Consider the following 26030-nt stretch of genomic DNA (forward strand, 5'->3'; position numbering starts at 1 on the left):
AACTTAAAAAAAAAATATATAGAAATTGAAAGAAATCGCCTCAATTTTAGCAATTCATATTCAGGGACACTTTTGCCCGAGATGCGCTCTTTTTGAGCTTTAAAACGCGTACGCCTTTCTAACGAAATAATTATTACAGTCGTTACAAAGTAGAATATAAGAGTTCACACAACTGTACCTTGAAAAGATATTGTTTCCGTGTAATAATTGCCGGAATGAATTTCGGTGTTCAAGGTTTGGGTTCCCGCAAAACCACTTAATTTTCACGATACCAAGACGAAAGGGCAAGTTAAAATCCAATGAGTTCGAACACAATTTTGGATTTCTTCCATTTTATAACATTTAAACTGCAACACCCTTTGTTCAAACAGTGGGTACTACTCTTGCATCGTTAATGTTTACATTGGGCATAATAAACTAACAGAGCATAATTACTTAAGTCAGTCAAACCATCACTCAGACCATCGACTCCATCCAGGCGCAGTCAACAGGGTCATGTGAAAGGTTTTCATTTGGAAAGGTTGGGGAGGCGGAGCCAACCACCCTTCTTAATTATGTGATTCATACAATACTGAAAATCTTGGTTCGTCGCACACATAGACATATTGTTGACTTCACAGTTAAGCCCCCTTGAAAAAAAGTGAACTGCTCTCAACATTTCAGCTATCCCATTTAAGAAATTCTGTGATTGCACCAGACCTCAACATGCAGTGCACCGTGTGGCACGCATTACCCACGCCAATTTTACATTTCCTTTCGGTGATTGAACGCCTAGATCTCTCGAGCCTCTGCCCGTCCAAAGTCCGCTAACGGGGCCCAGTCTTCGTGTTTGCCCATTTCTACGCTGCTTGGAAAACCTCGCACAAAAACCTTCCAATTTAATTACGATAATAAAGATAAAGTATCGGATGAAGTCAATGGGTCTCCAACGGCACTACAACTGTTTTCGCACTCGGGCCCTGCCTATAACGTGTGTAAATAACAAGAGTTTTGTAGTCATAGGCCAGACGCTGACTGGACACACTTCATAGTGTTACTAGGTAATTGTGACCGCACCCTAGCATGTGGACCTTTATGGTATTTATCCTTTTCGACAAATAAGAGGTGTATTTTTGTATAAGTGTCCACGCTAATTCATATTAACAATGATAAAGAAGCCTCAACAAAATGTTGGCTTGTCAACAAGCCGTCACACTGCCCTTTTAATTTCAATTACTAATCAGGCGCGTAGCAAGGTCATTTTGATCGGGGGAAGGGAAGGGCCGGGTAGACGTAAAAATGGACACATTGAGCTTCGCTAGGTCATCCGTGCTGAAAGGAGGGCTGGACACCATCCTCCTATGGGGACGCTGTTCAAAGCAGACGATCATATGCAATATGGGACAATATAGGTTGCGCTCGATCTTCATGGCGGGGCAATTTGGGCGATTCACAATGCAGTGTGCCACTAAGAGTTTACCATGGAGAGTCTATTTTTCAAGTTTACGGTCGACAAAACATGAACAATTTGAATGAGTGTCAGTAGACAACTTGAGCTAGTTTGATATCATACGCTTACGAAACTACTGTCCGGAAAAACAAACAATTTCAAATGTCCCGCGCTTCGAATTTGTCGACCATCTTTCACAATGCACTGGGAAAAATGAACTCTCTGTGGCAAACTCTTGGGGGCGCACTGCATTGTGAATCGCCCGAATTCGGCATAGACATAAAACAAGATTTCATTTTTCTATTGGTGGCGCTCTGCATTGTGAATCGCCCGAATTCCATATGTCTATGGAATTCGGGCGATTCACAATGTAGAGCGCCACCAATAGAAAAATGAAATCTTGTTCACAGCCTAGGACAAGTTCGCGCAAGGACTATAGTTGACCAATGGTTAACTAAGGTTTGCACGAACTCTGTCTAGTCGACGGTGGTTGACTACGCTAGTCGACTATTTGGAACCAGCCAACTGGGGTTGGTTGCTTCGCTGGTAACCAATAGCCGCACGCTTTCATAACGCTAGCAGAGAGCCAGTATCCAGAAGTTTTGCGATGACATTTTGACCAGCGTTTGACTAGAGACGTTCGCACGTTGCTATCAATGCGCAGGCGTAAGGTACGCCACAAATCAACCACTAGTAGACTAATGGTCCTTTCCCGAACTTGGCCCCTGAAGTCCATTTCCGCAAATGGACAGCAAAGAAAGAAGACAGATCTGCAAGACGATTATACATTGTGCGAAAAATCGCTGTGGGCTAAACTGATCGATAGTACCATTACCAGTGGCAATGAATCATCATTATCCAGGTCATTATCCAGCAATAGTCTTGTCAGAGCAAAACCCTCGTTTTAAATGATAATTGTAGATTGAACAAGATAAATATGCAATGAATGTAATCTATCCTACTGGAATATGTGGCGACGGAGAGAATATATATGCTCAGTCCACTATAGTCAGGTCGCATATGGTCGGAATCGTCAGGGTGACCGATTGGCACATATATTCTTATAGCCCTGAAGAAGATATTTAAAGGGGGTGACACCTCAAATTCTTTTGGGAAAGGTGCCTAATTTGCACTGGTCATAAATAGTCTCCGTGTAATATATTTATTCCCATATTTTAGTATATTTAATTGTTTTTCTTCATTTTTTGAAAAGTATATTTTGGGGATTCTACTTATACATAATCCTTGCTTCAATAACATTTTCTAAAGCATATAGGTGAATGGAAGATTGTGTTTCATAAAATTTTATTTAAGTAAGGATGTGTAAGTAGAATCCCCAAAACAGATTTTTCAACAAATAAAAAAATTAAAGATATACCAAACTATGGGAATAAATACACGGCAGCTATTACGATTTATGCAAATTAGGCACCCCTCCCAAAAGAATTTCAGGTGTCCCCCCTTCTAAAGATCTTCTTAAGGGCTATAAGAATCTATCTGCCAAGTTTGGTGCTTTGGACCAGTTGGTCACGATCTTGTCCAAAATTAGATCTAAGCCACTTGACTACACGTGATGATGGTGTTTTACGGTCGAAGTAGATCGTCTATTGACTTGAAGGCAAATGCGTTGCCAGAGACCAATGACACCGCCCTCTTGTGACAAGGTCTTTTACGAATTACGATTTAGTAAAATATCATGTGATTTAAGATTTCCGTCGGAGATCGTGGCAGAAATGTGGCCTGCAACGCTAGGTCACTCGTCACAAGATTGCAGGTTTGGGATTCGAGTCCCAGAAATGTTACATTTTCTTCAAATCCCCCCGCGCGCCCCCCCCCCCCCTTCAAGAAAAGTATTCTTTCCTGAAATGTGTTTAATAAAGTCCTACCGATCGATGAAATAAATTTCACCTTGTTACCTGATTTGTGGCTCTGGGGGATTTTTTGTTGAAAGGAAAGTCCGATAACATTCCGTTACCAACTGACGCATGCGCATTAAGGCCATTGACTCTAATTATTTGGTTGCAGAAGAAATAAAAGCGGGCGGTAGGACTAATTTAAAAAACAACAACAACAACAACAACAACAACAACAACAACAACAACAACAACAACAACAACAACAACAACAACAACAGCAACAACAGCAGCAACACAGCAGCAGCAGCAGCAGCAGCAGCAGCAGCAACAGCAGCAATTACAACAACAACAGCAACAACAGCAACAACAACAACAACAACAACAACAACAACAACAACAACAACAGTATACTTGATAGGGAATGAAAATAGAGGGCGTAATAGCATCCAACCATCCAACCATCTTATCAACTATTACAAAATTGTCGTTTTATCAGTTGATCCGGGTTCGCACTGCCAGTGTTTTTTTTTTTTGGCATACTTCTCATTTTATCTTTTAAATGAATGATTCCGGGGGGGGGGGGGACTTTTAATTCTTATAACACGTTATGCCGGGTTTGTGCTGAAGAAAAGAAGGCATAAGATATGCATTGGTCTTTGGTCACGACTTTTCTAATTCTGGTCGCCGGACGCGGATTCCACTATCCATCTTCTGCCGCAAGAGGGCGTTTCACAAGGAATCACTATCATCCACGAACGGCTATCACAACAACGTCTTGGGAATTTGGTAAAATCTTCTTCGTGTTGCTACACGAGTTGGTACCCCAACCGTCGATCACTAAACCTCTGGCAGGTACATTGTAGTTGGACTATTATTGTGTTAAAGGGAATGTATGAACCAGTGGCGCACCCAGGACTTGGTTTTGCGGGGGTGGGGGTGGGGGGGGGGGGGGATTTTCTTCAATTTATATTGATTTTTGAGAATTTTTTTTTCAAATGTTGCCCACAATTTTTTGGCCGCAGAAAAACAAATTATTTTTTTTTTGGGGGGGGGGGTATTTGGACGTTGGTGGCGCCATTTATACCCCTATTATACTACTCCGGCGAAAATAGGCCACATACATATCACCAGGGTCAACTCGTGGGACTAAACAAAAACAATTGACCCCATTCCCCCCCCCCCCAACAAACCCCCCCCCCAAAAAAAAAAAAAAAATACAACCTATTGGGGGGGGGGGGGCTCAGGCCCCCCGAAGGCCCCCCCCTTGGGTGCGCCACTGGTATAAACCATGTTGCCTGTGACGTCATACCCAACGGGCGCAACCGACGGGCAACCCATACATTTCAGCATCTTTCGCATGTTATTTTGCTCACATTAAACAGTTCATATCAACACTTTGTGTAAAATTTGCTAATGGACTTGGCAATAATTTAATAACAATCACTTGCTTCCCCCTAGCCATGCCATTGAATGAATCTAAGGAACAGTAAACAAATAACGCAACTCCCCATTAGAACCAAGCGCCTTCAACAAAGTCCCATCCCGTACATTATAAACATTTTGAATGCCGGCTGTGCGTGATTTCTTTGTGTGTAATTTTGTGTTTGGGGCATGCTGCCTGCTGCCTCCCCTTTGTTGTTGTACATGTATTGTTCTGCTGGTTTCTTTGGTTTTGTGGGTGTTTTGTTGCATTTTATTGAACTACCTTCCTTTTTGTTGGTATTGTTATGTAATTTTTAACGGTTCCTTTAATTGTATTTAATAGAAATGTCTCTTGTAATTTGGTTCCCGGGCACGAAGTGAGATAAATAAAATAATTGAAAAGAATTGAAAATAAAACTTTCACACCATATCATATTTCAGGAGATACATGCAGAAGAGAACAGTTTACTGAAAGTTGGCATCATTATCCACATACAAATGTAACATGGTGTATATAACTTTTGCATTTGTCGTAATTTTATAAAATGGACCGAGTTAAGGGCTAGATTTTTTTTTTTTTTTTTTTTTTTTACATATACACGTACCTTTTACGTAACCGAGCATACGCCCGAAGTCAGTAGCTGGCCTGTGCCCGTTAACGAATGTAGTATTTGGGGGAAACGCCTTTCAAACGATGGTTTGGGAAATGATGGTATTTTCTGTGTTCCTCTGATTAATTCACTTTTACCATAAGTTTACATCTTAGGCCTACACATTTCTCGCTCTCTTCTTTTTTTGGTTCTCATTGAGTAACACACCAAAACTTGTCAGACTTGCAGCCTGTTAATACCTTTCCAGCCGAGGGTTTATTTTATGTGAATATTGTCTCATCCGCTTGGGTTACATTAAGAACCAATAATTCCCCAGCCGATCTGCATCTTGCTAATAGGAAGGCGTGCACGTCACGCTTAGTCCTCTTGGGAAGGACTTCTTCATCCCTCGGAGCTCATAACCTGTCACATTGACTGATTAAATTCTCTCTTCTTTACAATTAGTCTGGTGGGTATACACAACGAGGTGAGAAACAACGTCAACGGGAAACACAAAAACTGGCTTAATTGGAAAAATACACTCAGATTTTTTTCATTAGCTTCTCATACAGACTTCTGAACAACAACTCTGTTGTGCTGTAAGACAACCGGCTGGTGGGCGTTCTATTTTATAAGACCTCGACTGCTGGCGAAGCCGTGGGGCGGGCGGCATGCCCAAGTTGTTGGTCATACAAAAACAAATGCCCCGAACCCATTTTAAAATTAGCATTAAGCGTAAATTTAAGAATAAAACCTACCGGAAACAGGGTTTTAAACGCGGCGCGGGGGTGGCTAAACAGAGCGTCTCCAAAAAGTGCAACATTCAAAAAACAAACTGTTTAATGTTTTTTTCTTCAATGAAATTATATAATACATTAAAGCCTGACTATTTCTCAATCCATTCCTTTTACCCCATTCCGTTTGGGTCCCTAGATCCAGGAATACAATCAATTAAGTAGAAGGGTGTAAATTTTACATTGGCCACTCTCAACTGGATATGCTGAATCTGGGTTAAGCATTGAATAGGCGTTGAATAGGCATTGAGGTTGTTGACATCACAGGTGAGAGTGGCCCAAGTAAAATTTACACCCTTTCACTTCATTGATTGTATTTCTGGATCTAGGGTCCCAAATGAAACGGGGTAGAAAGGAGTGGATTGGTCAGGCTTTAATGTAATACTTAATGTCATTGAAGAAAAAACAATAAACATTTTTAATTATTTGTTTTCTCGACGTTGAACTTTTCGGCATACTCTGTTGGCTTATGTACACTCTGATAACATTCTTAAATTTGACTGAGAAACGGTCAACTTAACTTGCACCCAGCTGGCCGGCCCTTACTATAGTCGGCCGGGTGCAAGTTGTGCTGCTTTCTAGTAAAATCTAACGAGGTGTTTTTACAGTGTACAAACCACTGCAGCAAACGAAGCGTTCAATATGATGATCATATCGCCACACTTCCTAAATAGTAATAAATAAATATATAAGTAAATTAAACTGAACCAATCGAAATAACTACCGTCCAGATCGAGAAGACAGTTTAGCATGTGCCCCATTGCCTTTAATGCGCGACGTTGGTGTAACCATCGCGTGACTCGATTTTTCCAGAAAAGTCACGCACGGTGCTCAGTCTCCAGCACAGCCGTTCGTGTACACAAGGTCCAGCAGCTAAGGTCTAGCTCCCCATTGCCCCGCGTTTCGCATTGGACAGGGCCGGTCAAGTGTTGCTGAAGCTGGCTGGGCATGTTCCTTGAACGAACCAATCTGTCCTGGCCTGTTTATCATCACATCTTTAAAGAAATATTGCAGAAATAGGACATTCTTCAACACAATTTCGACAACATTTTAGATTCTGAATTTAAACATAAAAACCCAACTGTACAGATGAGAGAGTGCGGAAAGTGACATCACAGCAACATTGCTCTCACGTGTCAGGAAACTTTAAAAAGAGAAATTGGCCATCAAAGACATTTTGACAAGCATCTTGGAGGCACATTGAAGAGTGTTATGGCAAATTATTATTAGTAGTTTTGCTGAACACGATTGGTTGCAAGATATCGCGAGCCAATCGTAACAGTGATTGAAATCAGTGTAGTGGACGAATTTTCCTTCGGAGCCGGCGATTCCAAAAGCAGAGGAGTTTGATAATACCCCGTCTGATTCTGGGACTAGTGGCAGCATAGATGAACGGGTTGATCGCTGAGTTGACCCACACAGTGTAGAAGACACCATTCCATAACAGCCAGCTACCCTCTGTTACCTTCGTGACAAGCAGGAACTGCAAGACATAATAGGGATCCAACATGTGGAAAACACGCCCACGATAAGGGCCAGCGTGATAGCGGACTTCCGTGAATTTTTGTAGGACCTTTTGGTATCTTGGGATGATTGGTCGGTGCTGTGGACGTGTGGCTCGTTTTTAGCACCGGGCTCTGCCGGTGGGTGGATTGTGTCAAGCTGCATTGGAGAAACTGCCGTACGAACCAAGCCTTTGGAGCGCTTCAGGATGTTGGCATATACCTTGAAATTCAAGTAGGCTAAGATGATTGCCGGTGCAACGAACCCTACAACTATTCGAGCAATGTTAAAGGAAAGCGTGTACAGCACGCCGAAATCGCAGGTGACTGAGTAATCAACCTTACCAAAGCCTCTAGCATTGGACCATCGTTCATTGCCTAAAACTGGGAAAGCATTGAATAACAACGCGAGCGTCCAGGTACCTGTTATGAGACAACAGGCAAGTTTCTTGCTCGTGTATTTTCGATACTCCAGGAATGTGGTCACCATGAAATAACGATCAAGACTGATAAGTGTCACTGCGAAGGCGCCCTGCATGCACGCCGAATAATCCACGACAGTCCAGAAGGTGCACACGGCTCGCTGAAAGGGCCAGTTGCCGGTATATCGCCAAATATTACTCACTGTTAGAGAATTGATACCAACACACAAGTCTGCGCTGGCAAGGTTCAGAATGTACATATTGGCTACATTAGACCTCAGCTGCTTGTCTTTGAGAATCACTACGAAGATCAGAATGTTACCAAACACCGCCAAAAAGCACATGAGCCATACAATGGTGGATATGATTATCTCGATGGATAAAGGGTGCGAGAATTCGCCAAGGAGACTATAATCTGAAGAAGATGACATGGAATTGTCCTCTATGATGCTTGCATCGGTGGGTGCCATCTTTCAAAGACAATTTTGAATTAATATTTCGATTAACAGAATTCGAATACACCTCAGTCTATATGCAAACTCACGACTCTCCCACGATACTATTGCGAGATTCCATCCTATGAGCGCTGTTCGATTGACAACGAAGTGACATTTGGATATCGGAGGTGATGTTACGAAACAGTGGCAACAATGGTCCGAAGTTCCCGAGTAAAAGCAATAGACTACATGCGATATTGATAAATGAACTGTTAAGGAAGAAAGTTACAAATATCTCGCGATTGATGAAATTGTCTAAACTCGGAGAATTACCAGGAAAGAAATGTAAGCCATGAACGCCACGGAGCACCTGACGCACACATGAGATTCTCGATGGGTAAAGCGTAAGAATATAGACCACAGAAACTGTAGATCTATAGCAATCGTAGTGGTAGAATGCAGATGCCATTTCCAGGAGCATGCGCGCAATAAGGGCTGTCGTTGTTTCCTTTCATATTGGTACGATGTATATATGAACTATTAGTGAGTGATTTTGTAAATTTTTAACAAAATAGTTAGTTTCTGTTGAATTATGAAATGCTTGCGATGTATTGTTAAACTGGGTCGGTCCAGCAGCATAGTCAGTCTTGTCCACTCGAAGTCACGTTGTATAGAAACAGAGACAGCAATTCGGTCGATGAATCAAATGAAATCACCGTACTTGCTGTGCCAGTCGTTCGGTGCCAAAACTAAAATTTGCTTGCTACATCAGGTAAAACAAACAAATAAGCGCGCGGGAACTGTGAGTTTCAATACAGGCAAAAAAATCATTATGCCAAGTACTTATCAACCTCATATTTAATTTCGTTTGTTTATTAAACGATATCAATCATTTTCTGGGGCAACAGATCTAAGTGTAAAAGGTGGTTTACTGGACTCGGGAGAAATCGCCTTGATGTGACCTTTTCTGATGATAGTTTCCTGCTCTTTTTTTAAGGTTGAGGAAAATAACGGCTCAATCCCGCTAATTAGTCATAAAATTCGTTATAGAATGAAAGCAGCCATTCCCGTGGAATGCCAAGAAAACAAATCTGAAGACATAGACACAGGCCTACGCAAGATTTCCCATCCCAGCTAATAAGCTTCAAATTGTAACCGGTTAGACACCAAAAAGGGAGAGAGAAAAAAGGTTGAGGACCAGTACACTATAAAGTGAGTACATTGTTTTCATGTATTTAGTGCGATTTGTACTCTCTAGAACTCATCAGATTTAGAGAGCGCTGTTTTTAATAGCTGCCATCATTTTTTTTCGATCCTCCTGTTTTAAAACTTCTTTATCGAGTCTGATCTTTACAATTTGTGATCATCTTGTTTCATCTGCGGGATGGAGTGATCCTTGTGTGCTGTACTTTTGATGGGCGTGTATTTGAAACTGTTATTTTTTAAGTACATTAATTTTGAGAGATTTGTGAACTGTTTGAAGTACCTGCTTAGTGCCTCTTTGGACATTACAGCTATACACTAGGCGTATGAGGTGACGCAGTTTCATGTGGCAGGAAAGGTTATCGACCATGCATTACCTGAAACATATCCGAACAAAAGAGGTAAGCATTTTTTTTTTATTGTTCAGGGAGTATTTCACGCCAGTTTTGGGGAAATGCTTCCTCAGTGACCCCTCTTTAGGTGGCATGGGTGGCTTGTGCGTAAAGCGCTCGCCTCTCACCAAGGTGACCACGGTTCGAATCCTGGCCGCGGATCGTATGTGAGTAGAGTTGTGCGTTGGTTCTCTCCTGTGCCACGTGGGTTTTTCTCCGGGCCCTCCGGTTTTCCTCCCTCCGGAAAAATCAAACACTTTCGATCTCAGGCTGTGCTCCGTGGTCATATATGGGTCGATGTGGCCGGCAGCCATAGGCGCCTTTACGTGCCAGCGGCCCGACCACGTTGTAGCCGCGTCCTTCGCAATTCAGCATACCAGCTGCGAGTAAGGATGATTAGCCTCCCAAATTAAAATTAAAATTAAGTACCTCTTCTTGAGCCAAGCTGACCCATTTGTTCAGGAGTAGAACTGTCGCCCGCCTTAATTGCGGTCAAATTGTCACCGACTGAAGGCAACCTTAACCAAATCACACTCGTTATGTGTGCGATAAACAAAGATTCCATAATGTAACGGGGGGGGGGGGGGTTCTGTTTAAGAAGGGGCACAACAATGTCCTCTTTCCGTTGAAGCTGAGCAGTTCCCTATACAGGCAGATGAGCAATGCAGGATATCAGACTATGGAACTCTTCATCATATTAACCTGGATATGTATCTGGCCACCATTGGATATAACGGTCTTCTGCGACATCTCGGAAAACGCAGGGTCTGATGATGATTACTGAACAGCTTATTCTAACTTGCCGGTACAGAGACGAGAATCTTCAATACACAAGTTGTATGACTGTGCAAATACGTACAACCTACCTCTGTCTGGGAATTGAAAGCACTTCGATTTTGATCTCACCGGAGATGCAACTCTATGGCGACCTTCCCAAGTTGACCAACAAGATATCAGGAAGACGAATGCAACTCGCCGGGCACTGTGTCTGCGATACCCAGAGTTTCCCGCCAGCCAAGTCATCATCTGCATGGGCACTGACCCATACTGGAGGATGAACCGTGGGCGTCCTTCTAAAACCATGGTCACGACCCTGATGCAGGGCAGTGGCGATGCGACTGCTGATGAACTCAAGATTACTGATGATGGAACAGGACATGTAGCGCGTCTGTCATTGTGCTCAACGCAAGTGGAAGTTGTAGTCAATCGAAGATGCTCCCTGTTACTGGCTCTTTTTAACAAAATAAAACATTTGGGAATAACCAAACGCCAGCGAGTCAGTTGAAGTGGAAAGCACAGAACTGTTGGCGACAGGAGACCATGAACAACCCTGTTTCGGTTCGTATCAAAATCCGATGTCAGCAAAACTAGTCAATAGAGAGACGTCAGAGAGAGCCACGAAACCTGGTGAGCATTCCCTGTGACCTACAGTTCAAGAGGACGTTAGCTGGTGCTTCTGGTTTACCGATTTTATTGCTTACAAATGCTCAGTCCTTATAAGTTTGCGGAAACTGAGGTTGTTTTCCCAACACTATATTGTAGGTATTGGAGCTATTAGTGAAACATGGTTCTCTGATAATCAGGTGCGGCGGAACCGGGGGGGGGGGGGTTACCCAAATGCCCCCTTTGCGGACATAAAATGTGTAGTCTATTACGTGTGAACAGCTTCACTAATCAATATTAGGCAAGACCCCGCCTCTTTACCTCCTTGATTTTGACCAATCAGCGGGCGCTTTATATATCGGGTCTTCGGTCATTCACCCGTTGCGCGTCATAGACATGGGCGTCGCGAGGGGGACAAGGGGGGCACTTGCCCCTACCCCCCCCCCCCCATAACGAAAAAAAAAAGAGGAAGAAAAAAGAAAGAAAAAAGAGGTGCTGTTAATTTCATGGGGGGGGGGTAGGGCAAATGCTCCCCTGCTCACGCCCGGAAAAATAATAATTTGAGAATATAATGAAAAAGTAAGGAATTTTGGGGAAAATTTACTTTGCCACCCCCCCCCGGAAAAAAATCCTGGCGACGCCCATGGTCATAGAATAACGTGTCACGCGCTCTGTGTCATGCTACACGATATCGCGCCCGGCTGTTGTTGTATTACAAAACACTGCATTCGAATTGACCAATCAAACCATTTAGTACTTATTTAGGAATGAAATGACGTCATGATTCCGTAAAGTCGACTCCGATAGGTTTGTGCATGGCTTGCATAATATCTGCATGTCTATACAAATCACGTTATACAGGAGACTTACTCTGTGGATAACGGGTGATGCTCAGACTACTAAATGTGCCCCAGGCGAGCATAAATGTGCCCTCTCGAGATGAAAACAAAACTGGCCCAAAAATTTCGGATGATTTGTTTTCAGTAACCATTTCCCAAAATGGTATAGAGATTCCTGACATGAACGAGGAATATGAAAACCAAGCCTCAAAACCCTTACAATGCGCCCTGAAAATGGGCACATAATGCGTAGTTTGCATAATGGCCGGTTTTGAAGAGCGCCCCCTAATTTGGAAGATGTTACCCACCGCCCCTCCCCCCCCCCCCCCCCCCACCACCACCACCAATATTTGATTTTACGGAGGCCAAGTGTCCGGTGAAAAAAGCGTGTCAACATTTCAGCACGGAGGTGCAAGTACCCCTTTTTGTGACCCCCCCCCCCTCCAGTTTGAAAACCGTTCCGCCGCCGCTGCTGATAATATGCAAGAGTATGCACTTGCTATTGATGGGTTCAATGACGTCTTTAAGTGTCGGCAGAATAAGAAAGGTGGTAGTGTGGCAGTGTATCCAAAATCACACATATTCAGCTAACATCGTTGATGACATTGTTGTCTCTGAGGATTTTTTGGAATAAGGTATGATCTAACAGATTACCTAGAGAAGTTTCAGTAATGTGTTTTCTATTTAACAACATAATCACCTCATTAACAGTTACTCCAGATATATTTGGAAAAAAGCATTGATCATTTGCGATCTAAATACCCGGATGTATATTTGGCAATCATGGGAGATTTTGACCGTATGAATGTACATCTTTAACCAGGGGCAATGATTTGATTCAAATTACACAATTCCATACCAGGGCCGATACGACATTAGATCTTATTCTTAACGACCGTAAATTGAAGCCATCCTACAACACATTACCGTTATCTCCCATAGGTAGCAATGATCACATTAATGTGTATTATGGAAACCTCAACTTGTGAAGAAGGTTAATCATTCATTCCAAATACAAGTCAGAATTATTCGCCCGATGCGCGATGCTGGTATTCGTGCTTTTGGTCGTTGGATACAGAAACGTGATTGGTGTCAGGTTTCAACTCTGAGTGCACTCAGGACGAGGCCAATTCTGTTTAGTATCTGCTCGATGAAGGAATGGAATTATTTTTCCCTATACAAAAAAAGTCATTAAGTTCATGTTAAAGATATTCCTTAGTTGACAGGTTGTATCAAAGATATGATTCGTTATTGGCAGTCTGCATTTTCTGTATCTGATACAGTTAAAAGACGTTAATTAAGAGTTCATATGAAGAGACAAAATGAAAAAATCACGATCTCATATAATGCCAATCGAATTAGGAACTTTAACAGTTAACAGATCCTCGGCAGTGGCATCAACAGGTCTTAAAGAAGTTGCCAATTTTAACCAAACCTGGACCCAACATTGACATCCAGTGATTGACGCAAGTGATTTGGCAGGGATAACCAATGCAATCAGAAGCAGATTAACAGATGTTTCAGTTGAGCTCCATCAGTTGGATATTTCACAGGTACTTGCTTCTTCGCCTGGTCAGTGTCCTCCTCGCGTTTATCCCTGGCAGGTGTATGCGGCTCTTAAGAAACTAAAAATGGATACATCTGCTGGATCGAATCAGTTCCCAGCTAATTTGCTTAATATGATGAAGAGTGCCATTGTTGTGCCCCTTCTTCAACAGAACCCTCCCGAAATTGACAAACTCAGGCCGATATCACCTACGTCAGATTTTGCTAAAATTGCAGAAGGTTTTGTAGCAAATTGGATTCTTACAAATATTGGTGATAAGAATGATGTGCATCAATTTGGCAATGTTCGAGGGGTTTCAACTTGCCATTATTTTGGTTAGTTTGGTGCATTATCTATTCCACGATACTGAAATATAGAGTACAGAAACTGCAGGTCTGAATCAGTCGTATGGTAGAACCCAGATGATATTTCCAAGAGCATTTGCGCAAAAGCGTTTTTATTGTTTCCTTTCATATTCGTACGAAGTAAATGCACTATTACTTGAGTGATTTTGTAAATTTTTAACAAAATAACAAAATAATTAGTTTATGTTGAATTATGAAATGATTATGCATAGTCGGTCTTGTCCACTTGAAGTCGTGTTCCTAATGTATATAAACAGGGACAGAAATTGGGTGGATGAATAAATCAATCACCGAACTTGCTGTGACTGTCGTTCTACAGAACTACAATTAGCTTGCCAAATGAGGTAAAACAAACAAGTTGAGCTTCGATCAATACAAGCAAATGTTATGTCAAGTACTTATCAACCTCACAGTAAAAAGCCGCTTGTTGGACGACGATTTTCTGGGGCAACACATTTAAGTGTAATAGGGTGGTTTTCTGGACTCGGGAGAAACCGCCGTAGCTTTTTCTGATGAAAGGTTTCCCGTTTGGTTGAGGAAGATGATAGCTCAATCCCGCTAAGTCGGGATATTACTTATAGATTGAGTGAAGCCATTCCTTACAGAATGAGATAAAACAATTATTCAGAAATAAACACAGGGCGCAAAGCTAGGTTTACCGCCGGCCCCAGCTAAGCTTCCATTTGTTACCGGCTAGACAAAATAAACTGATAGAGACAAATGATGTAGGATACACTCTACACAGTGAGTAACTTGTTTTCATGCATTAAGTGTATTTTGTCTACTCGAGGACTCATCAGCCTCAGAGGTAGATGTTGGTAATGACTGCAATTAATTTTTTTTTTTAGATCCTACTGTATTAAAAGTTTTTATCGAGTTTGATCTTCGTTATTTTTAGTCATGTTGTTTCATCTGCTGGATGAAAAGATCCTTGTGTGCTGAAGTTTTTTGGGGTATGTATTTGAAACTGGTTTGTGAAGCTTATTTGTGAGATTTGATGACTGTTTGGTGTGCCTGCTCAGGGCCACTTAGGACATTACAGCTAAACACTGTACGGAAGGTAAGGCAGTTTCATGTAGCTGGAAAGGTTATCGACCATGTGTTACCTGAACTTGAAGTATCCGAACAATTGTGGCGAGCAATTTTATTGTTCAGGGAGTATTCCACGCCAGTTTTGGGACAAATGCTTCTTCAGTAACCCCCCCCCCCCAACCTCAAGTACTTGTATAGGCTCGTGCCAAGCTAACACATTTGTTCAGGAGCTGTCGCATTGAAGCCGTAATTGTCAACGACTGAAAGCAACCTTAACCCAATCACACTCGTTATGGAATGTGCGATCATAAATTGAAATCTTCTATGACAACAATCCATTACCGGTACACATCTGTGTAAAATGGAAACCTAAACTTGTGAAGATGGTTATTCATTCCAAGTCAGAATTGTTCGCCCGATGCACGATTCTGGTATTCGTGCTTCGGTCGTTGGATACAGAGACGTGATTGGTGTCAGGTTTCAACTCTTAGTGCACTCAGGACTAGGCCAATTCTTTTTAGTATCTGCTCGATGAAGGAATGGAATAATTTTCACCTTCGAAAAAAATGAAGTCCTCGTTAACGAAAAACCTCGAACGACAGGTTGTATAGATTTTATTCAAGATTGTCCGACCACTTTTTCTATCTGGTACTTTTCAATGCCGTCAATTAAGAAATCAAATCAAGAGGTAAATTTAAACAATCAAGACCTCATTTATGGCAATCAAATTAGGAACTTACAGTTAACGGATCTACGACAGTGGCATAAACAGGTTTGTTACAACTGATAATGTAGTAACCAAAGGATAACGTATCACCAACCGATAATGTATCACAAATTGACCGATATTGTATCACTAACCGATAATGTAGCAAAAATTGACCGATAGTGTAGTAACATTTGTATCCGATAATGTATCACGTGTCGACGGATAATGTAACTACAAAATAACTGTATCCGATAATGTATCACCACGGAACAGATACTGTATCAACCGATAATGTATCAAAAATCAACCGATAATGTATCAGTATATTTGGAAAAGGTGGGAATAATATTATTTCAAATCAATTAAAGTCTAATAAGTGTCTTTGCTATGATAAGTCCCCACTCGGGAAAGTTTATCATTAAGAATATTTAAATTTTAACTGCATTCGCACAACCGCGCCGAAATGTGGACAAGTTCTTTTCTCCGGACACTTGGCCTCCGTATGGGCTCCGTGCTCCAACCCAAGAGGGCGTGTTTTACCACTTTTGAGAGCACCATGTATGGAGATCACTGGACGGGACACAGCATGTGCGAACTGTACTGTACTGGTTCGCGCGCAAAGTTCAACGCCACTTCCAGAATGTGCCAAGGCTATTAGCCGCAGCGTCTTCGCATGATTGTCAGGCAACGTCGGCGCGCGCATACGTTCAATTTAACTTGCGATGGTCTCACAGATTATTCCCTCCCCCAATAACTTTGCATCATTCAAAATACGCAGTGGATGGACCGGGACCAGTCTAGGTCCTCCCCCAACTCTCCGTTTCTGGCCGTTGAAGGGGCACTTGTGCACGGAGCCCATAGCTCCATGGTAAAATTAAAAAACTGAGGGGGTGGGGGGCTGGAGACCACATGACACTGGGGGCGCTGTTCATGATACAGATGTATCAGCTCATTTTAAGCTTTTTGTGCTTTTTCTCCCTTTCTCAGTACTATTTAATGCATTTCGGCGGTTGGAAAGTTTGAAAAACACCTCAAAATCTGCCCTTTTTTCTCTAAATACAAAATAATGGAGGTGGGGTGATCCAATAGCCCAGACCCCTTTCCCCGGTCAAAAAGTGGGGCGGGATACAAAGAACATAAAACAAACATTTGTGTACACCTTTTTCCCGTACTGATACATTATCGGTTGATTTTTGATACATTATCGGTTGATTTTTTGTACTTTATCGGTTGATACAGTATCCGTTCCCTGGTGATACATTATCGGATACAGTTATTTTGTAGTTACATTATCCGTCGACACGTGATACATTATCGGATACAAATTCTACTACACTATCAGTCAATTTTTGCTACATTATCGGTTAGTGATACAGTATCAGTCAATTTGTGATACATTATCGGTTGGTTACTACATTATCAGTTGTAACACAGGTTTAACAAGTTGCCAATTTTACAAAATCGGAACTCTGACATTCGAGGGATTGACGTGAGTGATTTGGCCGGGAAAGTCAATACAAGCAAGTCAATAGCAGATTCACAAATGTTTCAGCCGAGCTCCATCCTTGGACATGGTACCCGCTTATTTGCCTGCTGTGTGTGCTCCTCATGTTTATCCGTGGCCGGCGGGTGTATGCAGCTCATAAGAAACTGATATCAAAATCTGCTGGACCAGATTAGTTCCCAGCTAAGATAGCTAAGGAATTTGCTTATTGTCTGAATCCCTGAATTGCTAATGGGAACTGTTCAACTTCAATGGGAACATGTTATTGTTTTGCCCATTCCTAAACAGAATCCTCCCCGAATTGGCAAACTCAGGCCAATATAACTTACGTCAGACTTTGCTAAAATTGCAGAAGGGTTCGTAGCAAATTCGATTCTTAAATATTGTTGAAAAGATTGATGTGCATCAATAGCACAATAGCACAAGCCCCCCCCCCCCCAAGTAATTGATTTTCAGAGGCCTACATTTCAGCACGCCTACCTGAAAAATTCTGGATCCACCCTGCTAGCCCCCCCCCCCAAAAAAAGAAGAAAATATTGGCTTTAGAACCGCGCCTGTAATCTCGAAGGCATTTTGATCTTGTTGATCATACAATCTTAACTTAGAAGACTATTGCCGTGAGTTTTCGTGGGGCCATGTTTCTTGAATTTGTGATTTTCTCAATGATAGGCAACGTGTTCGTTATAAGAATGTTCTCTCTCCCTTCATCTCAAAAGGGGCATTCCAATATCAAACTAAAGAAACAGGACACACTACCACATGCTGTCTAATACACATGTACAAGTTAGGCTCAGGATTTGAACAAAACAACTATACAGAAAGTGCAGAAAGGGATATCACAGTACCCTCACGTGTCAGGAAGCTAAGAGACCGGTCGCCAACGACACATTGACGGGCAGTTATACAGGGTGGATAAATAAAAACGAAACCGAGATAGTATTGCTAATTGGAACAGAAGTAGGGCACATGTGAATCAAAGGGAGACATCCTCTGTGAGGGTTGAATCTCCTCTTTAAAAGACACCCTTACCATGTAATTACATTCACGGTTGACTGAGCAGTAACCAATTTTATGAAAGGGTTCATGGTTGCGCAACTTTTCAATTGTGGTTTTTGTGGAGTCATTTGTCTCAGAGTGAAATGCTATGGTTGCCATTCAAGGCAGGTGGGGAAAAAAAGAGATTTCACCATGAAAAGTGGTGCAATTCTCTAAATAGACCCTTGTCACTGCTTAGTCAACCGTGAATGTAAGGACATGACTAGGGTGTCATTTTAAAGAGGAGATTCAACCCTAACAGAGGATATCTCCCTTTGATTTACATGTGCCCTACTTGTGTTCCAATTAGCAATAACATCTCGGTTTCGTGTTTTTTTTATCCACCCTGTATATGTACATTGAACATTGATATAACTGAACATTATGTAAAGTTTGGATGAACACGATTGATTTAGCGAAACCGTCGTCCCTGCGGTAGTGATTGGAATCAGTGCAACGGGCGAATTTTTCTTCGGAGCCGGAGGTTCCAAAAGCAGAGGGTTTTGATAATACCCCGCCTGATCCTTGGACTAGTGGCAGCATAGATGAACGGGTTGATCGCTGAGTTGACCCACACAGTGTAGGAGACACCATTCCATAACAGCCAGCTATCATCTATCCCCATCGCCACCAACATGAACTGCAAGACGTAATAAGGGGTCCAACATATGAAAAACACTCCCACGATAAGGGCCAGCGTGATAGCGGACTTCCGTGAATTTTTGTAGGACCTTTTGGTATCTTGGGATGATTGGTCGGTGCTGTGGACGTGTGGCTCGTTTTTAGCACTGGGCTCTGCCGGTGGGTGGATTGTGTCCAGCTGCATTGGAGAAACTGCCGTACGAACCAAGCCTTTGGAACGCTTCAGGATGTTCGCATACACTTTGCAATTCAAGTAGGCTAAGATGATTGCTGGTACAAAGAACCCAACAACTATCTGGATAATGTGAAAAGAAAGAATGTACAGCACGCCGAAATCGCAGATGACTGAGTAATTAACCTCACCAAAGGCTCTAGCATTGGGCCAAAGATCATTGCCTAAAACTGGTAAAGCATTGACTAGCAACGCCAGCGTCCAGGTACCTGTTATGAGGCAACAGGCAAGTTTCTTGCTCTGATACTTCCGATACTCCAGGAATTTGGTCACCATGAAATAACGATCAAGACTGATGAGTGTCACTGCGAAGGCGCCCTGCATACACGCCGAATAATCCATGATAACCCAAAAGGTGCAAACGGCTCGCTGAAAGGGCCAGTTGCCGGTATACCGCCAAATATTACTCACTGTTAGAGAATTGATCCCAACACACAAGTCTGCGCTGGCAAGGTTCAGAATGTACATATTGGCTACATTAGACCTCAGCTGCTTGTCTCTGAGAATCACTACGAAGATCAAAATGTTACCAGACACCGCCAAAAAGCACATGAGCCATACAATAGTAGATATGAAAATCTCGATGTATGCAGGGTGCGAAAATTCGCCAAGGAGGCTGTAGTCTGAAGACGAATGCGTGGAAGTGTCATCTACGATACTTGCATCGCTGGTAGCCATCTTACAAAGACGATTTTGAATTATTATTTCGATTGGTAGAATTCGAATACACCCTCAGTCCAACAGGGTATCGACCTATTGTGTTATAGAATCGCGTTAGAATCGCGTCAACGCAGCTTGTGAAATACATAATGGACGAGGAACGCGCCACATCTGAGACAAAACTTGGCGTACAAAAATTCCATAGGGTTGTCTAAGGGGCGTGGCTAACTCGCAAACGGCGATAGGTCACTTACATATGAATGCAGACTGTATTCCGGTAACCATGCATACCCAAGAATCTCCCACGATACTAATGCGCGATTACATCCTATCATCGCTGTACGAATCACAACAAAGTGACATTTGATATCGAGGGGGATGAACAGTGGCAACAATGGTCCAAAGGTTCATGTAAAAGCAACAGAGTACATGCGATATGTATGATAAATAAACTATTAGTGAAGTCACAAATACTATCACATGATTGATGAAACTGTCGCCGTTTGCCTAAACTCGTAGAATTACGTGAAAAAGAATACAGGCCAAATCATCAATGCTACGGAGCACTAGGCGCACTCACGACTGAGGACATGAAATTCTCGATGTGTAAAGCATGAGAAAATACACCACATAGAAATTGTAATCTAAATCAATCTCAATGGTAAAATTTAGATGACATTTTCGGGAGCATGCGCGCAAAAGATAATTGCAGTATGTGAGAGTGATTTCGTAAATCTTTACCAAAATAGTTAGTAAGATTACACCCATACCCGAGACAGGCGTTCCAGATTAGTGTCAATATTTGACATATGTGTAGTCTATTATGTGTGAACAGATTCACTAATCAATATTAGGCAAGACCCCGCCTCTTTACCTCCTTGATTTTGACCAATCAGCGGGCGCTTTCTATATCGGGTCTTCGATCATTCACCCGTTGCGCGTCGTAGACGTGGGCGTCGCGAAGGGGGCAGGGGGCACTTGCCCCCCCCCCCCCGGAAAACGAAAAACAAAGAGGAAGACTTGCAAATGCTCCCCTGCTCACGCCCGGAAAAAAATGATAAATTGAGAATATAATGAGAAAGTTAAGGAATTTTGGGGAAAAATTTACTTTGCCCCCCCCGAAAAAAATCCTGGCAACGCCCATGGTCATAGACAATGGATAAAAAAACGTGTCACGCGCTCTGTGTCATGCTACACGATATCGCGCCCGGCTGTTGTTGTATTACAAAACACTGCATTCGAATTGATCAATCAAACCATTTGATCCTTATTTAGGAATGAAATGACGTCACGATTTAGTAAAGTCGACTCCGATAGGTTGGCGTATGGCTTGCATAATCTGCATGTCTATACAAGTCACGTTATACAGGAGACTTACTCCGTTGATAACGGGTGATGCTCAGACTACTAAATGTGCCCCCGGCGAGCATTAATGTGCCCCCTCGAGATGAAAAAAAAAATGGCCAAAAAATGTCGGATAATTTGTTTTCAGTTACCATTTCCCAAAATGGTATAGAGATTTCTGACATGAACGAGGAATATGAAAACAAAGCCCCAAAACCCTTGCAATGCGCCCTGAAAATGGGCACATAATGCGTAGTTTGCATAGTGGCCGGTTTTGAATAGCGCCCACTAATTTGGAAGATGTTACCCACCCCCCCCCCCCCCCCCCCCCCCCCCCCCCACCACCACCACCACCAATATTTGATTTTACGGAGGCCAAGTGTCCGGTGAAAAAAGCGTGTCAACATTTCAGCACGGAGGTGCAATTACCCCTTTTTGGTGATTCCCCCCCCCCCTCCAGTTTGAAAACAGTTCCGCCGCCGCTGCTGATAATACGCCAGAGTATGCACTTGCTATCAATGGGTACAATGGCTTCTTTAAGTGTCGGCAGAATAAGAAAGGTGGTAGTGTGGCAGTCTATCAAAAATCACACATATTCAGCTAACATCGTTGATGACATAGTTGTCCCTGAGGATTAATAATGTTTTGGGATTAAGGTATGATCTAACAGATTACCTAGAGAAGTTTCAGAAATCGTAGTGTGTTTTCTATTTAACAACATAATCACCTCATTAACAGTTACTCCAAATATATTTACAAAATATCATTGATCATTTGCAGTCTAAATACCCGGATGTATATTTGGCAATCATGGGAGATTTTGACCGTATGAATGTACATCTTTGACCAGGGGCAATGATTTGATTCGAATTACACAATTCCATACCAGGGCCGATGCGACATTAGATCTTATTCTCACCGACCGTAAATTGAAACCATCTTACAACACATTACTGTTATCTCCCATAGGTAGCAATGATCACATTAATGTGTATTATGGAAACCTAAACTTGTGAAGAAGGTTAATCATTCATTCCAAATACAAGTCAGAATTATTCGCCCGATGCACGATTCTGGTATTCGTGCTTCGGTCGTTGGATACAGAAACGTGATTGGTGTCAGGTTTCAACTCTGAGTGCACTCAGGACGAGGCCAATTCTTTTTAGTATCTGCTCGATGAAGGAATGGAATAATTTTTCCCTATATGAAAAAAAAGTAATTAAGTTCATGTTAAAGATATACTTTAGTTGACAGGTTGTATCCAAGATATGATTCGTTATTGGCAGTCTGCATTTTCTGTATCTGATACAGTTAAATGGCGTAAATTAAGAGATCATAATATGAAGAGAGAAAATGAAAAAATCACGGTCTCATATTATGCCAATCGAATTAGGAACTTTAACAGTTAACAGATCCTCGGCAGTGGCATCAACAGGTCTTTAAAAAGTTGCAAATTTTAACCAAACCTGGACCCAACATTGACATCCAGTGATTGACGTGAGTGATTTGGCAGGGATAACCAATGCAATCAGAAGCAGGTTCACAGATGTTTCAGTTGAGCTCCATTTAATATTTGGATATTTCACAGGTACTTGCTTCTTTGCCTGGTCAGTGTCCTCCTCGCGTTTATCCCTGGCAGGTGTATGCGGCTCTTAAGAAACTCAAAATGGATAAATATGCTGGATCGAATCAGTTCCCAGATAATTTGCTTATGATGAAGAGTTCCATAGTCTTATATCCTGCATTGCTCATCTGCCTGTATATGGAACTGCTCAGCTTCAACGGAAAGATGCCATTGTTGTGCCCCTTCTTAAACAGAACCCTCCCCGAATTGACAAACTCAGGCCGATATCACCTACGTCAGATTTTGCTAAAATTGCAGAAGGTTTTGTAGCAAATTGGATTCTTACAAATATTGGTGATGAGAATGATGTGCATCAATTTGGCAACGTTCGAGGGGTTTCAACTTGCCATTATTTTGGTTAGTTTGGTGCATTATCTATTCCACGATACTGAAATATAGAGTACAGAAACTGTAGGTCTGAATCAGTCGTAGTGGTAGAACCAAGATGACATTTTCAAGAGCATTTGCGCAAAAGTGTTTTTATTGTTTTCTTTCATATTCGTACGAAGTAAATGCACTATTACTTGAGTGATTTTGTAAATTTTTAACAAAATAATTAGTTTATGTTGAATTATGAAATGATTATGCATAGTCGGTCTTGTCCAGATGAAGTCGTGTTCCTAATGTATATAAACAGGGTCGGTCTTGTCCACTTGAAGTCGTGTTCCTAATGTATATAAACAGGGACAGAAATTGGGTGGATGAATAAATCAATCACTGAACTTGCTGTGACTGTCGTTCGGTGCAAGAACTACAATTAGCTTGCCAAATGAGGTAAAACAAAATCTTAAGCGCACTGGAAAGTTGAGCTTCGATCAATACAGGCAAATGTTATGTCAAGTACTTATCAACCCCACAGTAAGAAGCCGCTTGTTGGACGATATCAATCATTTTCTGGGGCAACACATTTAAGTGTAATAGGGTGGTTTACTGGACTCGGGAGAAATCGCCATGGCTTTTTCTGATGAAAGGTTTCCCGTTTGGTTGAGGAAGATGATAGCTCAATCCCGCTAAGTCGGGAAATTACTTAGAGATTGAGTGAAGCCATTCCTTACAGAATGAGATAAAATAAGTATTCAGAAATAAACACAGGGCGCAAAGCTAGGTTTACCGTCCCAGCTAAGCTTCCATTTGTTACCGGCTAGACAAAATAAAGTGATAGAGACAAATGGTGTAGGATACACTCCACACAGTGAGTATTAAACTTGTTTTCAGGCATTAAGTGAATTTTTGTCTACTCGAGGACTCATCAGCCTCAGAGGTAGATGTTGGTAATGACTGCAATTATTATTTATTTTTTTAGATCCTACTGTATTAAAAGTTTTTATCGAGTTTGATCTTCGATATTTTTAATCATCTTGTTTCATCTGCTGGATGAAACGATCCTTGTGGGCTGTAGTTTTGTTGGGTATTATTACATTATCATTACATTCATGATGCTGACCTCGATGAAAACCTCGGGACGGTGGTCCTCGCAAACTTCTCGAAGGCATTTTGATCTTGTTGATCGTACAATCTTAATTAAGAAGACTATTGCCATGAGATTTCGTGGGGCCATGTTTCTTGAATTTGTGATTTTCTCAATGATAGAATTAGGCAACGTGTTCGTTATAAGAATGTTCTCTCTCCCTTCATCTCAAAAAGGGGCATTCCAATATTAAACTCAGGAAACAGGACACACTATCACACGTCATCTAGTACACATGTACAAGTCAGGCTCAGGATTTGAACAAAAACCTCCAACTATACAGAAAGTGCAGAAAGTGATATCACAGTACCCTCACGTGTCAGGAAGCTAAGAGATTGGTAGTCTGGTTCCCAGACCAAAAGATTCTGACTATTCCTGATGAATCTTAGGTCCGGTAGCCTCCGGTAATACATTGTATTACAATTTACGTCATGTGACTAAAACGGGAGGAATTCCTCCTTTTTCCGAAAATTTCCGAAGTTTGCCGAAGTCGTTTCGTCGACAATCGGATAGTGCCCGAGTATTTCTGAGTATATAATATAGGTTTAATTAACTGCTAATTGCTTATTAATTTTATTTTAAATGAGTTGATAATTGATATTCATTGCTTTCATTTAGAAAACTTGAAATTCAACGACGATTTTGTGCATCAAATATACTCGGATCGTACGGGCGACATTTTTGCTGCGTCATGTACAATTTTGAATTTGACGACCGTTACCGAGATTTTCCAAAACTCGGTCTTCATTCGGCTCCGCCTGCTAACAGTGCTATTTGGGTGCCTAATTTTGAAGATTCCAGATCAACATTAGTCAATGTTATCTTACAGAAACATCAAACTGTATTATCATAACTGTATGATAATTACTAAGCAAGTGTTTTTTTTTTTAAATGTGATCAGAACATTAAAAGCTACAAGCGATAAAGCGAAATCGGAAACGAAGCCGATCTTTGAAAAAAGGGCCATCAATGTCGTCACTTTTATTTTTAGCCACGGAGGCTGCCTGACCTAAGATTCATCAGGAATAGTCAGAATCGTTTGGTCTGGGAACCAGACTAAGAGATTGGTCGTCAAAGACACATTGACGGGCAGCTAAACAGGGTGGATAAATAAAAAACGAAACCGAGATATTTTTGCTAATTGGGACAGAAGAAGGGCACATGTGAATCAAAGGGAGACATCCTCTGTGAGTGTTGAATCTCCTCTTTAAAAGACACCCTGATCATGTCATTACATTCACGGTTGACTGAGCAGGAACCAATTTTATGAAAGAGTTCATTTAGAGAGTTGCGCAACTATTTCCAATTGTGGTTTCTGTGGTGTCATTTGTCACAGAGTGAAATGCTATAGTTGCCATTCGAGGCAGGTGGGGAAAAAAGAGATTTCACCATGAAAAGTGGCGCAATTCTCTAAATAGACCCTTTCATAAAATTGGTCACTGCTCAGTCAACCGAGAATGTAATGACATGATCAGGGTGTCATTTTAAAGAGGAGATTCAACCATAACAGCGGGTATCTCCCTTTGATTCACATGTGCCCTACTTGTGTTCCAATTAGCAATAATATCTCTGTTTCGTTTTGTTTTTTTATCCACCCTGT

The 26030-nt window shown here is 41.8% G+C and overlaps 2 protein-coding genes across 2 annotated transcripts; both read right to left on the bottom strand.

Annotated features, from left to right (window-relative positions):
• Positions 1-7552: 7552 nt before the first annotated feature.
• On the bottom strand, positions 7553-8485 carry LOC119741319 (D(1A) dopamine receptor-like). Its single transcript, XM_038217069.1, has one exon. The coding sequence runs from the start codon at positions 8483-8485 to the stop codon at positions 7553-7555; it is 933 nt and encodes a 310-aa protein (XP_038072997.1).
• A 10423-nt stretch (positions 8486-18908) lies between these two features.
• LOC119741320 (histamine H3 receptor-like) lies at positions 18909-20012 on the bottom strand. Its single transcript, XM_038217070.1, has one exon. It carries the CDS (start codon positions 20010-20012, stop codon positions 18909-18911), a length of 1104 nt encoding a protein of 367 aa, XP_038072998.1.
• Between the last annotated feature and the right edge of the window lie 6018 nt (positions 20013-26030).

Source organism: Patiria miniata, unplaced genomic scaffold, assembly GCF_015706575.1.
Source record: "Patiria miniata isolate m_02_andy unplaced genomic scaffold, ASM1570657v1 HiC_scaffold_5, whole genome shotgun sequence".
In the NCBI taxonomy this organism is placed as follows: domain Eukaryota; kingdom Metazoa; phylum Echinodermata; class Asteroidea; order Valvatida; family Asterinidae; genus Patiria; species Patiria miniata.

Excerpts from the sequence above, each read along its gene's own strand:
- LOC119741319 (XM_038217069.1), bottom strand. The coding sequence starts at position 8,485 with ATGGCACCCACCGATGCAAGCATCATAGAGGACAATTCCATGTCATCT.
- LOC119741320 (XM_038217070.1), bottom strand. The coding sequence starts at position 20,012 with ATGGCTACCAGCGATGCAAGTATCGTAGATGACACTTCCACGCATTCG.